General features: G+C 53.2%; 6 protein-coding genes across 6 annotated transcripts; 4 read left to right on the top strand and 2 right to left on the bottom strand.

The window, feature by feature from the left end:
* Positions 1-2,435: 2,435 nt before the first annotated feature.
* Positions 2,436-3,965, top strand: PG998_010192 (pisatin demethylase; the record flags this gene model as incomplete). The annotated part of the gene is made up of 4 exons (XM_066877008.1): positions 2,436-2,467; positions 2,603-2,875; positions 2,961-3,594; positions 3,654-3,965. The coding sequence occupies 4 exons, from the start codon at positions 2,436-2,438 to the stop codon at positions 3,963-3,965; spliced, it is 1,251 nt and encodes a 416-aa protein (XP_066729164.1).
* Positions 3,966-4,439: 474 nt separating this feature from the next.
* Positions 4,440-5,387, bottom strand: PG998_010193 (uncharacterized protein; the record flags this gene model as incomplete). The annotated part of the gene is made up of 3 exons (XM_066877009.1): positions 4,440-4,641; positions 4,721-5,270; positions 5,339-5,387. 3 exons carry the CDS (start codon positions 5,385-5,387, stop codon positions 4,440-4,442), a joined length of 801 nt encoding a protein of 266 aa, XP_066729165.1.
* Positions 5,388-6,504: 1,117 nt separating this feature from the next.
* On the top strand, positions 6,505-8,029 carry PG998_010194 (uncharacterized protein; the record flags this gene model as incomplete). The annotated part of the gene is made up of 6 exons (XM_066877010.1): positions 6,505-6,654; positions 6,747-6,926; positions 6,986-7,166; positions 7,228-7,319; positions 7,372-7,488; positions 7,574-8,029. 6 exons carry the CDS (start codon positions 6,505-6,507, stop codon positions 8,027-8,029), a joined length of 1,176 nt encoding a protein of 391 aa, XP_066729166.1.
* Positions 8,030-8,545: 516 nt separating this feature from the next.
* On the bottom strand, positions 8,546-9,129 carry PG998_010195 (cytochrome P450 oxidoreductase; the record flags this gene model as incomplete). The annotated part of the gene is made up of 2 exons (XM_066877011.1): positions 8,546-8,817; positions 8,874-9,129. Coding segments are annotated over 2 exons (528 nt in total), but the record flags the coding sequence as incomplete, so codon positions are not given.
* A 1,109-nt stretch (positions 9,130-10,238) lies between these two features.
* Positions 10,239-12,929, top strand: PG998_010196 (uncharacterized protein; the record flags this gene model as incomplete). Its single annotated transcript, XM_066877012.1, has 5 exons — positions 10,239-10,483; positions 10,545-10,676; positions 10,732-10,871; positions 10,936-12,483; positions 12,538-12,929. 5 exons carry the CDS (start codon positions 10,239-10,241, stop codon positions 12,927-12,929), a joined length of 2,457 nt encoding a protein of 818 aa, XP_066729168.1.
* A 775-nt stretch (positions 12,930-13,704) lies between these two features.
* Positions 13,705-15,223, top strand: PG998_010197 (uncharacterized protein; the record flags this gene model as incomplete). The annotated part of the gene is made up of 2 exons (XM_066877013.1): positions 13,705-14,592; positions 14,984-15,223. 2 exons carry the CDS (start codon positions 13,705-13,707, stop codon positions 15,221-15,223), a joined length of 1,128 nt encoding a protein of 375 aa, XP_066729169.1.
* Positions 15,224-15,477: the final 254 nt, after the last annotated feature.

Here is a 15,477-nt window from a genome sequence, read left to right on the forward strand (position 1 = left end):
CTACGAATCCCGTCCGCAATATACACAGCATCACCGAGAGCATCCGAATGAACAGTGGATATTCTTGAATGGTATCTCAGTTGGGTATGGCCCATCACAAATATTCTTGCACATGCTACCCAGTATCTAACTGATTTCTTGCAGGAGACATTGGCTTCAAGCAAACCTTGACCGTCTTGCCCTTACCTTTGGAAGACCTATCATGGGAGTCCATAACCGCACAAACGGTATCATTTTTTGACCTGATAGAGGTTATGGTCCAGCGTTGTTTAAACGTTGGGACAAGTGATGTGCGGCTTGTGTACAAGGAATTGAAAAAGAAGTTGTACGATGACCGATATGACACTGTCATATTTATCCTGCGTGAGTACCACGTCTTCGAATGCAACCCGGCAATAAATACTGATTTTTTAAATCTCTAGACTCTCAGGGTGGTATCGAGGGCGGTATTGTTATAGATTGGCTTCTGCAAGAGCTCCCACAGGACCTCCTCCGCAAATTGGAGGTATACACCTTTGGCAACGCTGCCAATCACTTCAACAACCCACCCCGCCATGCAAAGAGCCAAGCGTTGCAGGATACCGAAGAACTGACGGCATATGCCGGGGGTAAATTACCATCTTACAACGCTAGGCTCGTAGAGGATCCGAAAAAGGGAGCCTATCTCACCCCAACTGCCGAGGTAGCCTCTACCCCGGAGGAACCTAACGGGAAGCCAGATCGGAACAAGAAACAGGCTTCCCTAGACCGGGCTATCAGACACATTGAACACTACGCCCATACGGCCGACTATGTCGCGGAGTGGGGGTACTGCACTTCGCGACAAACAAGCGGGCGACGGAGCAAATCCCGCGCTTTGCCGGGCGCCTCTTTTCCCGTGATCAGCCGGGCCACATGCTCAATCAGCACTACCTCCATGGCATGTTCCCTTTGGCACGAAACGCGGCAGGCGACTACACGGGCTGTGCCGAAGACAACGAGTTCATGGAGAGCTTCATCGGAAACAGCACGGGTCCGGATCATGGCGCGAATCGCGATTTCGCTCGTGAGGGGTTATGCTTAAGCATGTGGAGTGTCAAGGGGGCGCGAAAGTCTTGCAGCAGGTAAATGCCGTTGATCATGGCAATGGAAACGTCCAGGTGAAAGACCTCAGCCGTCTATGGCAGTATAGGAATGGTCGAATCCCCAACAGGATTGAACCGAAATCGTTAGCTTAGGATGGTAGAGATCTCACGGGCAATGGCCCATTTGTTGGTCATTATTATGAAATATGTAACTATCCGTTGACTGTGCCGCACGTGTCGCTGGAAAGCAAAAAGCTAGAGCGACGCACTTTGATGTTGGTTTGTCTTATGCTTCCTACACATTAGATATCCTCAGGAGCCGAAGTGGCTTGATGCAAATGGACAGAGGAATATTCGGCGAGCCCCGGTCCAGTGCAGATGCCTGCCTCACGGAAGTAGCTGCTCTGCATCAAGCGCGGGGTCGCCATCTTGGAGAGTTCTCACAGAGGTGTGGTCTGAATTCGGAGTCAACCCGCCAAGTTCTGCGGAGGAACGTAATGGGTAGATGTTTGCGAGTGATTGGATTGGGAGAGAGAGGGGGTGTGGTTGGCGGCCGACACCCGTAGAAATATACGGAATATTAGTGGCCAGTTCTAGCCTCCCATCCTCAACCCTTGTCTTATTATCGGAACGGCTCGTCTTCAAATCAACGTTGGTGTGGAACAGCAGTAGCCCGCCAAATGGGTATCCTAGATGGGAATCATGGCGATTAACCCCCTATATCCCCAATCCCCCACACCAACAATGATTTAACAACACCCATTCAATCCATCATTGCCGTATCATCATGCATGAGTGGACATTCCTCGGCCGAGACAATGTATGTCATAATTACGACGCTGCGCGGGATGTGTTGCGGCCCAAGACTGCTGTGTAACGTCCGATTCGCCCAGTTAGCATGGGGTATGCGGAATGTGCGTCGGGTTACTGATGGCACTGCATAACGCGACAACCACGGAAACTGTCTGCGAAAACACCGTTAAGGTATGCCAGTGGAAATGTGAATGCATAAAGAAGACATGCATCCGGGGGAGGCCGCACACGTCTTGAGCTCTAGCACTTTCAGTTCGGTCACTAAATGCTTAGTGGAAAGTACTGTATCAATCACGCCCAAGCAACCATTAAGAAAGCCAGCTGAATCCCGACTGGCTCCGACAATATGGTTTCGCACGTCGAGAGTATCATAGCCAATTCGGGGTCTGGGTTCGTTTTGGGGTTCGCGTTGCTGGCCACGATCTGTGTCGGGGCGGCGGCCTGGCGCGTCGTCTACAACCTCTACTTCCACCCCCTCAAAGGCTTCCCGGGCCCGTGGTTCACGGCTTGCACATCGTTGCCACTTGGAATAGCCGGCTTGTCTCAATGCGAGCCAGCATGGCTTTGCAGTCTGGTGGAGAAGTATGGCAGTAAGTAAAATCAGTTACATACCATAGATCACGTTTGGACCATGAAAGAAGCCGTCTCTGATAATGCAATGCAACCGAAAAGCAGAGGACGGCGCACCGATCCGAATTACACCCGACCTGCTTCTCTTCTATAAGGCTAGCCATCTCCGCGACATCTACTGGGATGCGGCCTGCAACACCAAGGGCAGCATCTACCAGCACGAAGCGATCGGGCCGACCTCTTTTCACCACCATTGGAGTCGATGACCACAGGAAGCTGCGCAAGGCTCTCGGGGGCTCTTTCTGGTCGGTGGGGACACTGAAGAAGGCGTGGGAGGGCAAGATTGACGACCTCATCGTGCACTGGGTCGCCAATCGGAAGCGACCTGAAGAAATCGGGAAGTCCATCATCCTGAGTAACAAGACGTCGTGAGTAGCACCATCCCCAAAAAGCGGAAATCAGCTCTTCCTAGGATTTCGCGCTAACGTTGGTAATGCGGTTGCCGGGACACAGCGAGTTCGCCGCCGATGTCATGACCACGGTCCTCTTCACCACGCCCTGGGGCTTCGTGAAAAACGACCGGGACGAGCGCGGGATGCTGCACGCCTGGCGCTACGGCACGAGCCTCTTCGGGCTGGCGGTGCGCTGGCGCTTCATGCGCGAGGTCGTCCTCAGCTCCAAGCTGCGCGACTACATCCTCCCCAAGCTGTCGGACGAATGGGGCAACGGCTGGCTCATGGCCCAGAGAGCGCGCGAGATCTCGGAGCGCCACGGCCAGCTCCAGAGAAATGACAAGACCCCCAAAACGAGCGCTCCTCCGTTCACGGATGCGCTGCAGCACGCCATCGACGCGCGCATCGACGACGAGCCGCTCACCGACGAGCAGAAGCTCGCGAACATGACGCTGTTCATCCAGGCCGGTGCGGACACCACGGGGACCGGGCTGGGCGCGACCCTGCGGTTCATCCTGAGTCACCCCGAGGTGCTGGCGAAGGTGCGCGAAGAGCTGGCGACGGCCGACGCCAAGGGCCTCCTGAGCGATCCGGTGGTGCAGTACGACGAGACGAAGCGCCACCTCCCCTACCTCAGCGCCTGCATCCGTGAGAGCCTGCGCGTGCACCCGCCGATCCCCAACCTGTTCTCGCGCGTCACGCCGGCGCTCGAGGGCAAGACGATTGGCGGCCACCACATCCCGGGGGCACGCAGATGCTCAGCCACGCCGTGGTGGTGCAGCAAGACGCGGACGCGTTCGGGCCCCGCCCGGACGAGTTCCAGCCGGAGCGGTGGCTCGAAAGCGAGGAGCGCACCATGCGCATGGACGCGTACATGTACACGTTCGGCATGGGCCCGCGCGTCTGCCTGGGCAAGGAGCTGGCGCTGATGGAGCTGCACAAGCTCGTACCCGAGGTGCTGCGGCGCTTCGACGTCGAAGTGCTCGAGGAGGGGCGGTACTGCGCCTGCGGGGGGATTGCGTATCTGGAGCCGGGTCTGACGGTCAAATTGTCTGCGAGAGGTTAGTTGAGTACATGACTGCTTGTTGATGCGACAGTCAGGAACAATGCAAGGGCCCAGGCAGTACGCTTAGTACGAGCGTCAATGATTCCATTCCAATGTGCGCAGGTCGAAGAATGTTCGCTAAAGTAAACTGTTTAATAGCTGTAGAAACCGAGGTGCACTAATTTGTAGCTCTGTTTGGTCACTGATTGCCTCCTCACCACTTCACCGTTGCCATGTAAAGAAAATCCTATGACGCCAGTCTAGTGCTAAATTGCTCAATCGGCTACAGCATATGTATCAAGCAATTATTCTCAATTTGAAGATCAGATGAACCTCAATTATTTTCTTCATTGAAATCTTTTGCGCATACACACTTTACTGCTCCAAGTTGCTTGGGGGCTTTCTCAGGTACATACCCCCTAAAGTGATTAGCGCAGCGGCTACATTGCCTGGGCCCCCAGTCCCCTCGCTAGACCCCTAACTTTCTTTTCAACGTCATGTCAACGTGAAACCGCCGTCCACAACGATGGACGCACCCTGCATAAAACTGCTCATAGGTGAAGCCAAGAAAACAATGGCATCGGCAATCTCATCGACGTGGCCGGCACGCGGCATGGCGCCACGCTCAATCTCCTGGTTCAACATGGGCTGATTCGGATCGTCGATGACCTGCTGGAGGAGAGGAGTTGCCGTCCAACTACAAGAAGGCACAAGTTAAACCAAATTGACCATCGAGACACTTTTTTCCATTTAAGAAACAAAAAAACCATACATACCCCGGGCAGATGGCATTGATCCGAATACCCTGCTTGCCGTAAATGACAGCATCGGCCTTGGTGAGGCCGACGACGCCATGCTTGGCCGCCGTGTAGGGCGTGTGCGAGAGACCCTTGGGCGGCGCGAACAGCCCGAACATGGACGCCGTATTGATGATGCGGCCGCGCCCCTCGCGGCTCCCCCGGTCTTCCTGCCCGAGCATGACGCGCAGGGCCTCCTTCTGGCCCCGCCAGACGCCCGAGAGGTTGGTCTCGATGACGTCGGCCCACGCGCCCTCGTCGGTCTGGTCCGTCGCGCTGGTGGGTCCCCGGATCGCGGCGTTGTTGACGGCGACGTCGAGGCGGCCGAACCGGGCGACGAGGGCGTCCAGCCCGGCCTTCACCTGGTCCGTCCGGCGGACGTCCATTTCGAGCTCGAGGACTTGGACGCCCGGGTACTTCTCCCGTACCGACTTGGCTGCCTGGGCGAGCGTGTCCCGGTCGATGTCGGCCAGGGCCAGGTTTTCCATGCCGTATTTGGCAAAGGAAAGGGCTGTATGGTAACCGATGCCTATTGAGGAGCGTGTCAATGGTGGAAACTGCTGAAACGGATAGGGGGAACCAAAAGCAACCGCTCACCTGATGCAGCACCTGTAATGAAGGCCGTTCCGCTGAGAAGTTTTGTCATGTTTGCTACTTGTTGCTCTGATCACATGTTCAAACGAGATTAAGACATTCCACTGGCAGCATAAGGGGCCATATATAAGTCCACGGCAACCGGCAAATCCAATCCCTTAAGTGCCTAGGTGCCAGGGCTTCAAGTCGACGAGGGGCACTGAGAGGGGAACTGCATGCAATATTGAGGTGTCGTTCCTTTACCCCATTCGGTGGCATATTTGCTGCTTCAAACGGTATCCCTCCTTGCATCAACCCAAATAGCTAGCGGAACCCGGCATTACACCGTGCCACCATTACTTGGATCCATACTCAAGACTCCACCTCGGCACGAATGTGCCATTCGATATACAGCCGTGTGATACTGCATCAGAGCCAAGTGGCGTCCGTATTCGTCGGGATGTTATTTGAACTGGGCTTGAACCCCGCTCCAGTGTTGGGGAAACAACTGTTGTGGCTTGCATGGAGGTCGTTTCGCATCCGCCGAACCATGGCAATCAAAGACAATGCACCAACTGCAGTGCGCTAACAGCGGCAGGCCAGAGCGTATCCCTTACGCCACAGGAGGAAATTCCACGACCCTCGGTTACGGGATTGAAATATGATCGATCATACCTCTCCCAAGTATTGGCAGCCCAAGACTTGGCCACTCGACGTTCCGGGTCGCTGTTTCGGGTGTTGTGATGTTCATCTTACCTTCAAATGCCCTAGACAAATCCATACAGTTGCAAGTCGGTAACAGCCAGCAACGACCAGCGCAATGGCTCGCCGGCACGCGACCGTGACAGAAACGATGGTACACCGCCAGGCATTCAGAGCAAACTCAACATGGATTTCCTGCTACCAGTATTCTGACAGGTCGACATCTCGCGCATGTCGGCAATCCTTACCCATCCTTGGGTGTCACAGATATCGTGATCATCCATTGAGCCCCTGCATTTGGCTCCAATGCTGGTTTGGTCATTTACCAGATGACTGGGTTGCCAAAACAGCATTTAGGGGTACAGTTGGCTTTGATAAGGTAAGAGGGCACAACTGCATGCGATGTCGAGATGGGATAACTTTGCATCATATTACCCCCGTGGAAGAACGTCTCTTCAAGCTTTTGGGCCAGTTCAAAGTAGCAAAGTATGGACCCCGAAACTAAGTCCTTTGTTATCGAACAATGGGCTGAGTATGGTGCCATCACACTTATTCTATGGTCCCGACTCGCCGTACGCATTCGAGTCCAAGGCGTTCGTCGGCTTGATGGAGATGATTACCTATCAGTTCTAGCTTTTGTAAGTCATTGTACAACTAATACACACATACCCTATCTCGACAGCTACTCCCAGCCAATTGGAATGCTAATACATTCCTACTCTTCCCTTAGGCCATCATCACAGTCATGTCATTTGCGGCCCAGGGCGTGGCGGAAAACGGACACAACAGGGTGCCCCCAAGCGAAGCTGCCAGACTCCAAATAGTCACTCAAACACCAGACCTGGCCGAGTCGCTGGCGGTTGGGTCCAAGTGGTTCTTAGTCGGTTGGTTTACCTATCCTGGATTTGTTGTAAGTGGCTACCTCTGCCCAAAACATTACCATTTGCTAACCTATCTGGTGCGTGATAGTGGACGGAGAAGCTATGTATCTTGTTCCTCCTAAAGCGATTGACTCGTGGTCTTTGGGTCCAGCGCTTCATCAAGCCTCTCATGGCTATTGTCGTCGGTTGCTACTTGATCATCGTCATACTCGTCACGACTTACTGTATCCCCTTTCACAAGTATTGGCAAATCTATCCAGATCCCGGAAGTAAGCCAGCAAATATATGCCTCTCACTATTACGGCGCCTTGGATACTGATCCGTTCTTAGCGCGATGCTATCCTGATACCCCTGGGCTCTACATGGCGGTTCTGATCATGAACTGTTCGACCGACCTTGGCATTGCTGCTATTCCAATCCCCGTAAGTTGTTACACCTCTCTGACGTACTCGTGGTACTAAAGAGTCTATCCAGCTGCTTCGCGAGGCCCGGATGCATTGGGCGAAGAAAATCGGCATCGCAGTGATATTGTGCGCCAGTGCTTTCACCATGGTGGCAGCGATCCTACGCGTTTACTTCTCAATGACAGGAGTAAGTTTTGATCCAAGATCCCCTATCCTCACAGCAGCATAATACCCTCTGCATCGGTTAAATCTGACCATCCACCTGCGTGTAGAAAGCCGGCGCCGCCCCCGCCTTCTGGGCATGCCGCGAATGCCTCGTCTCCTGCTTCGTCGTCAACGCCCCCGTCTTCGTCGCCGCGTTCCGGCCTTCCTTCTGGCGGCGCAGCGGCAGCACCTACGGGTCGTACTTCGGGTCGAGCGGGAAAGGGGCCGCGGCGGGTCCGGGCGGCGCTGTTGGGTCGGGCCAGGTGCCCGCCGGACACACGGAGCTCGAGGACCGCAAGCACCGCAAGAACAGGTACCGGCACCCGCACGAGATGGACACGTGGCTCGCGCACGACCGCACCGTCGTCGACTGCGAGGCCGCCTCGAGCACGGAGCGAATCGTCCGGCAGTCCGGGCAAAGCGGTCCGTCGTCCGACGAGCACAAGATCCACGTGACGCGGAACTTTCATGTTCGCCGTTCGCATTCGGTGCATAGATTTGATCCACAGGTTGACTATCAATAAGATCAATATACTCTTCTTTTGGTGCTCATTACCAATTTCTGCATCTTCTAACGTCCCCGCTTACAGCCCCGGGCTTCGGAGGTCGTCACGACGGTAGATTGGTGAAATAGTTATAATGAAAGGACAGAGTCCACAGCGATACATCCAAGAACCAAATGCCGGATTTAAATGACCCAGTTGTGCACAAATATCGTGTTGAAAATGGACTCCAGCGATCATACCTCGACTCAATTCACGAAAGCCCTTGATCCGTTCCGTTTCGTAGTTCTAATGAGAAACTCATTGCTCGTGCATTCCAAGTCCCTAAGGGCGTCTGGATCAAACGCCAAATCAAACAGTTAAATTAGAGTAGATATAACGATATAAATCTCCGCCCAGGCAAGACTGCAGTATCCATAGAGTAAGCGATGGGGATAAATAGGGGCGATGGGTTGTTTGGTGGACAGAAGACGTTCTATGAACATGTTAAAATGTCGAGAGAGGATCCATCAGAAGGAGAAGAAAAAGAAGCTTACTACATTCAGAGGCATATCTTCGTGTCTCGTCCAAAGGGGGCATAGTCCTCGCCGGTATGATGGGGCCAGCGTACACCAAGTCGCGGTCCGGCGCTACCCGCTGTGCGCGTGTCGCAAGCCCTGGGCTAAGTCGCAATCCTTCCATTATGACCGCTGTGGGATAGGGCATATTCTCGAGTACAGGCCTGCTGAGGTCGGGCTTTTGACTGTTCTGTCGGGCCGCGGTCAACTCAAGTCTCAGCTGCTTGTCCTTCGCCAAAGGTTCCCCGTACCCTTGAACAGAATAACAACATCCGCGTTAAGTTCTTGGGCATCTAAAATGTGGTAACTCTCTCCGATCATAAACTCTGTAGAAACGTCGCGGACAAAGATTCTGATAGCAGCGCTCGTGCCGATCTGGGAAGATCTCGAGGCCGCGAAACTATCAATTTTGCTGCAAAGCTCAGAGACCAATGGTCGAATGATGTCAACCCTGCTGGCTACATTTGCCTTGAAAAAGAACGGATTCAGAGCAGCACGTCGTTGTCTATGGGGATCACGCTTCACTGAGCAGATCGTAGACGAGGGGGCACCAAATGCATTCATGGATCAATCGTATTTGTCCCACTGTACTTTTCGGTTGTCCAGTCTCCCATAGAAGCTAGGGTCGTTAACATGGAGTTCATAGGGGCTAATGCGGACAATTGGACCTGGAGAAACCCAGTCTCGCCATAATAGATCAATTGAAGCTCAGGATAGAAGAAGATTAAATATCAATACCGTATTTTTGATTCATATCACACATCTTGATGTGCATGATAAACGGCAATGGATCAAGGACAATCTGATGTCGAAGCAATCATGGCCACCACCCGTACTGCTCCCCTGGCTCCCATAACACCGTGTACTTGCTTGCTTTTCGTGTGCTATTTGCCTGATGTCTGCATGTACGCTCGCCACTCTGTACGACCTTGCAACCCCGCGCATGGCCACCTCCTGTGGCCACGTCTCCAACGCCCGAAAGCCACCTGGAATGATTTCAAACGAGGCAAACCAACAATTCTGCCTTGCCCCAAATTACGCTCAATCATACGCATTTTCATTTGAGGGATTCATTATTGATTGCACTGTTGTATTTCAGCTATTCCAGTTGTCTCGGTGTTCCACTCCTTCCAGTCCTTCCGATCATCGTGATAAGTTTTGGCTGTTCGAGTTATCCCAGTCGAAGATATCGAGATTAAAAACATGACAAGCATAGGAATGATCTTTGACAAAACCTTTGATCTGCCACTGGCCGAGATACAAATACCAGCCTGCTGTGACACCCAGTCGGTAACTTGTGATATATCTCTGTGAGCAACGCCAGGGCAGTCGTAATCCGGCAGCTAGGTGAAAGACTTAAATTAATCCCTCTTGCTTTCTACCAGCCCTGCAGGTCTTCGTCGCTGCATGTCGTATTCTGCCCACGTAGGCAATCGGAAAGGCGCCTCGGGCGCCCATGTCCGCCTGACGGTCAGCCTAAAAGCAGCCACATATCAGAGATTGTCGTCTTCTGAAATGATCTGCACCTCTTATTGGATCATGTCGTCGATGCAACCCCACCAAGTCGGCCTTGCCGCAGTTCGGTAATTTCGATTAAAAACTGCTTCGAGCGTCTTGATGTGGTGGCAACTTCTCCTCTTCATCATCGTTTCCCGAGAGAGGTCAGGTTCATCATGGAACCAGCTTCGGCGTTTGCCCTAGCGGGAACTATCTTCCAATTCACAGAAGCCGGTGGGAAGTTTGTCGTCCTCGCCTTGAAGTTTCATCGTTCACAAGCCGAGGCTCTGGCAACCTTTACCGAGTTGAGGGAGCTCGCGGATCAATTTGATCAGATCCTGACAGCGCTCGGAGCGTCAGCCCACAACCCAGGAGGGCCAGATGAGGACCAGACTGGATTCATCCCCCCTTGCCGGGGAATGTAGGAAGGTAATAATTCAAATTCGCAAGATGCTTGAGAAGTTCCGCCCTGAGACGAACAGAAAGAGGCGCAAACGAGATGCGATCAAATTTGCTTTCAACTCTATGTGGTCAGAGAACGAGATCACTTCCCTCAAATCAAAATTGGAAGGATTGCGTGCCCAAATGATGTTTCATCTCCTTGCATCCCTCAGGTACGTCATTAGTGTCAACTTCAACTGGTTGGCTACTGCTAACACCCATTTTAAGGCAACATGTCAACCAGACACCTAATCAACAGGAGGAAACTCTCAGAATCTTGGGAGTTGACTCACAGAGGACATTCGCCCAAGAACACACGACAGAGGCTATTGTCAAATTTCTTGCGGACAGAGCCTCTCGCTCTGATGGTGAGGATTTAAAGCGTGGCCTGCAAAACGACCTAGTCGCAGAAATATATCATGCTCGAACCAGAGAAACAGTCACAAATTCTCAGTCGATCCTTATGCCGACCGAACGGCGTGGTCAGCTCGAGAGAGCGATCTTGGAATCCCCTTTCATACGAGGGCTTCCAAGACCGCGAAGATCGGGTTGCGATTGCACACGAGGCCACGCTCCAATGGGCACTTAGCGAGGATGCATCGACAATCCAGAATTGGCACAGCACTAGAGAATGGCTTGAGTGTGACAGCCAGATCTATTGGATCACTGGTAAACCTGGGTCAGGTAAATCGACTTTGATGAAATATCTCTGTCAGCCTGTCAGATTACAAACCCAGGAAGTGGCAGAGCCCGAGGCTAGGTGTATCAAGTATCTGCAGAAATGGTCGGGAACAGACCAACTCTATCTGGCTTCATTCTACTTCTGGAATTCAGGGGTTGAGCTTCAAATGACCAGCATTGGGCTCCTACGCACTTTGTTATACCAAATGCTCCTGGAACTGCCCGAAGTTATTCCACGAGTACTGCCTTCACGGTGGGAAGCTCTCTTTATCCTTGGAGTTATGCCAACAACATGGAGGGAAGAGGAAGTCACAAGTGCTTTTGAACTGGCGGTGGATGCTGTCACGAGCTCAGGCAAACTCTGCCTCTTTATAGACGGGCTAGACGAGTACACTGGCAATCCTGAAAAGCTGGTGTCTCTTTTCAAAGATCTCGTTCAACGGAATTCCCGGGTCAAGATCTGTGTGGCCAGTCGGCCTTGGATTGCTTTCGAGGATGCTTTCAGAAAGGCACCTCATCTTCGGATGGAAGACTTAACATACGACGACATACACAAGTATGTTTCCTCGAACTTTCATCAGGAACCCGAGTTTAAAACCCTCGAAATACGAGAGCCCGTGTTTGCTGGAGAGCTCGTCGAGAACATTGTCAAGAAATCGTCAGGTGTCTTTCTCTGGGTTCACCTGGTGGTATCTTCGCTAGTAAACGGGATGACGTACGGTGACCGTATTGTCGATCTTCAAAAGCGGCTTGATTTATTGCCGCCAGATCTGGAAGAGCTCTATGAGAGGCTGTTGAGCAGTCTGGATCCTTTCTACCTGGAACATGCTGCCCAGCTGCTCATGATTATGGAAGCGTCATTAGAACCCCTGACCACCATTATCATGTCGTTTGCCGACGAAGAAACAGTTGAGACCGTGACTTCCATGTCATGGAGGTCCAGCTCATTGGATCAGCTGTCACTACGTCATGAGGGGATGGTACGGCGTCTGAACAGTAGGTTGAAAGGGCTATTGGAGGTCAGTCGACCGCGAATGAACCCAGGAAGCGCATCGAGTGCACCCGCTCAGCCAATGGTCCAATATCTTCACCGGACGGTGAAGGACTTTGTTGCAAGTGAAAAAGCACAAACCCTTCTGGGGCCGTCTATTCGAAAATCATTCGACCCCCACTTGAGCTTGTGTGTCGCAAGTTGGGCGAATATTAAGGCATGCGCTCCTGATGATGTCCCCATGGAGGGCATCAAGGCTAGTCTGCGGTATGCAGCGAATGTTTCGATAGAGAACGATAAGGAGGCATGTAAGATTCTTCAAGATATGGAGAGTCTGCTTCCAACCCTTTATCACTCAACAGATTATGATTATCTTGGCGCGAAGTGGTACGACACAGAATCTTGGGGCTTGTTTGGACAGAATTTTCTTTCACTTGCAGTCCGATACGGTGTCACTGCATACGTTCGAGCAGGCGGACAGTCATTGGTTCCCTCCACCATACAGGGAGCTACAGTGCAATGGCCACTCCTTTACGAAACTTACTTTACAGAGCCAGACGAGAAGAGGGTTGAAATGCTAAACCTCCTTCTGAGCTTTGGGGCCGATCCTAATTACACATTACCGGGGGAAAACGCAACGATAGGTAGGACCTTCGTCTACATGGAACTCCTCAAGGACGAACACGGCCAACAGGGGTTTTCACCTTCGGCTACAACAATGTTCAGGGCTTTAGTTCGCCATGGGGGGATTTAGGTTTCGGCCGCAAATGGTTTGCATTGTTCTACCGAAGTAGCAAGTATGACAAAGTTCCTCTCCACAACATACCCTTGAATATTAGGGCAGCGCTTCTCGAAGAAAGGAAGATATATTTAAAGACGAAAAAGCGGTATAATTGGCTGTTAGGATTTTGGAATAAACCTGTGTACCGAACTTATTATATATAGCTATCTAGATATATACTTTCAATATAGCCCCGGCAAGATCGTCGAGCTGTTGCTAAATGCGAGCGTAGATGTCGCCCTGGGATACTCGAAATGGGTTCTATCTGATGTTTTATTATAATTAATTTGATGATATACATTATATCTACTTAACGGAAGGAAGCGAGCCTCTACAATCCTCACCGGCGCTTCAAATGACCCGAAGAGCCTGGCAAAGACTATCCGTAATCAACAGCTCTACAGCATTCTACACCATTGCAAAAGGCGAGATGGAAAGCCGCCGGGTCGCTTCGGGCATACGACAATGCGTCGAAAGACTGGAAACGGGCATTTTCGCCCGGTCGCTCAGATGACGAGGCACTAGACGAATAGGCCCCCTGCTAGACTATCATGGGCGGCAGCGTGGTTGAAAAGGACCCACCAACCGCCTCGTAGCTCACCCACTAGGACTAGGCAGAAAAGGAAATTGCCAGGTTGAGCTACTCTGGGTAAATTCATAACATCGATCGTCAACTAGTTTCCCAACTTTCCAATTTCTTCCATCCAATGTCTGCTGTGTTGGCAGATTTCTCATGCTAGCACCAGCCATGAAAACATTGCGGGCCGCCTTGGCCTACGGCATTTTGCCGTGTCTTTTACCACACTCCGCAGCCGCATCTTCGCCGCTTGGGAACACCGTCGAAGCCGACCTCGTCTTCCCACGCGACGGCGGCCGCTACAACGCCTCGACCGACGGCATCCCCATCGTCGTCGGCCTGCAGAACCCCGCCGCCGCCTCGCGCTACGGCTACGCCGTCTGGTGGGACCTGTTCCGCGAGCCGCGCCGGTTCCAGCACCTCGGCGACCGCAGCGGCAGCCTGTCCCCGCTGTCCGGCCGCAACACCACTGCCGACGGACAGGAGTTCAGCGTCGCGTTCGCCAGCAGCGGCTACCTCCAGCCCGGCAACTACACCCTCGAGTGGGCCTTTGGCGTCGCCCCCTACTGCGAGTTCGTGCGCGAGCCGCACCACAACGAGAGCACGTACATGGCGAGCCACGCCGTGTCGCGGGGGTCCCTGAAGCTGGTCGTCGACGAGGACGTGCCAGCGCCGCCGGCGCTGCTGGGAGGGAGCGGAGGCAGCGGGCAGCAGCGAGACGACTGCCCGAGCCTCCTCGGCGTCGTGAGCTACGCGTCCACGACGCTGTGGACGCACTCGGCGACCACGGTGACCCTGTTTGACGACGACCGGCCGGCGACATATGCAGCCACGACCGAGGCGTGCGTCGTGACGGCGGCGCCCACGGTCACGCCGGGGCCTTGCGGCGTCACGGTTGGCGCTGCGGTCGAGTCCGGGGTGTATGAGATGATGGGCTGGCCTTTGCCGTCGCGGGCGACGTCAGCTACTGCGGGTGGTGCACCTAGCGCTACTGCTGGATCTGCGTTTCCTACTGAATCGCCGAGCGACCGCTCTGGGGGTCGACGCGTCTCCCTGGTCGTTATCTTATGCTTTCTTATACAGTGTCTGGGCTGCTGTTAATATTTACCTAGTCAATACAGTCCGTGTATATGCCTTCGCATTACCTCCATCTAATGCACATTAATGCAGCAGTCAGCGCGCGTCGTATCGTAAACTGAGTCGTCACTCAGACCAGAATGGTGGTGTCCATAGTCCTTGTACTATCCGGCCAAATCTCTCCTAGCATGATCTCATAGCTGCTCCCTAGCATATCTACTCGCATCGCAAAGGCTAACTCTCACTCACACTCCGCAGCCCGTGGTCCAGTACTAGTACGTGACGGCGCAGGACATAGGTCACGCGGTCAAGGCGAACAAGCTGTGGAATCACCTGGACCTCAACGGCTGCGCGCCGAGGGGAGCATGTGCAGCACCTCAAGCCCGAGATCAACGGCGCCATCTTCACCTTCCACACCAGCGAGGTCTGCACCGCCGCCCGCGTCAACCACGCCATCCGCTCCTCGTCCAACCCACCCGTCGACATTGCCTGCAAGTTCACCGACAAGAACAACGGAGTCAGCCCCGATGGGGCCGCGGGCGCCGCGAGCGGCGGCGCAAACAGCGCCGTTTTGGAAATTTTGCAGGCACTCAGCGGTCTCGCCAAGGCGTAGATAATAGATCTTCTGTTCATGGCACGTTAACAGACTACACCGGCAGGGAGGGGTACGTGAATCACGGGGTTGTGATAGGAGCCGTTTGTGACTTATTTATGCCGATGGATGGAACTCATGATATAAAAGCAGAGAGCCAACTCGTTATTTCTCACTTCTTTAGATTCTTTCATGGTGTAATTCGAATGCCAATGAAACCTGGATTTGGTATAGATAACCAATGTTCCATCCAGAAAACTAGATCAAATCTTCAC

This window comes from Apiospora kogelbergensis (assembly GCF_038363985.1).
Source record: "Apiospora kogelbergensis strain CBS 113332 chromosome Unknown utg000006l_segment0_segment0, whole genome shotgun sequence".
NCBI lineage: Eukaryota > Fungi > Ascomycota > Sordariomycetes > Amphisphaeriales > Apiosporaceae > Apiospora > Apiospora kogelbergensis.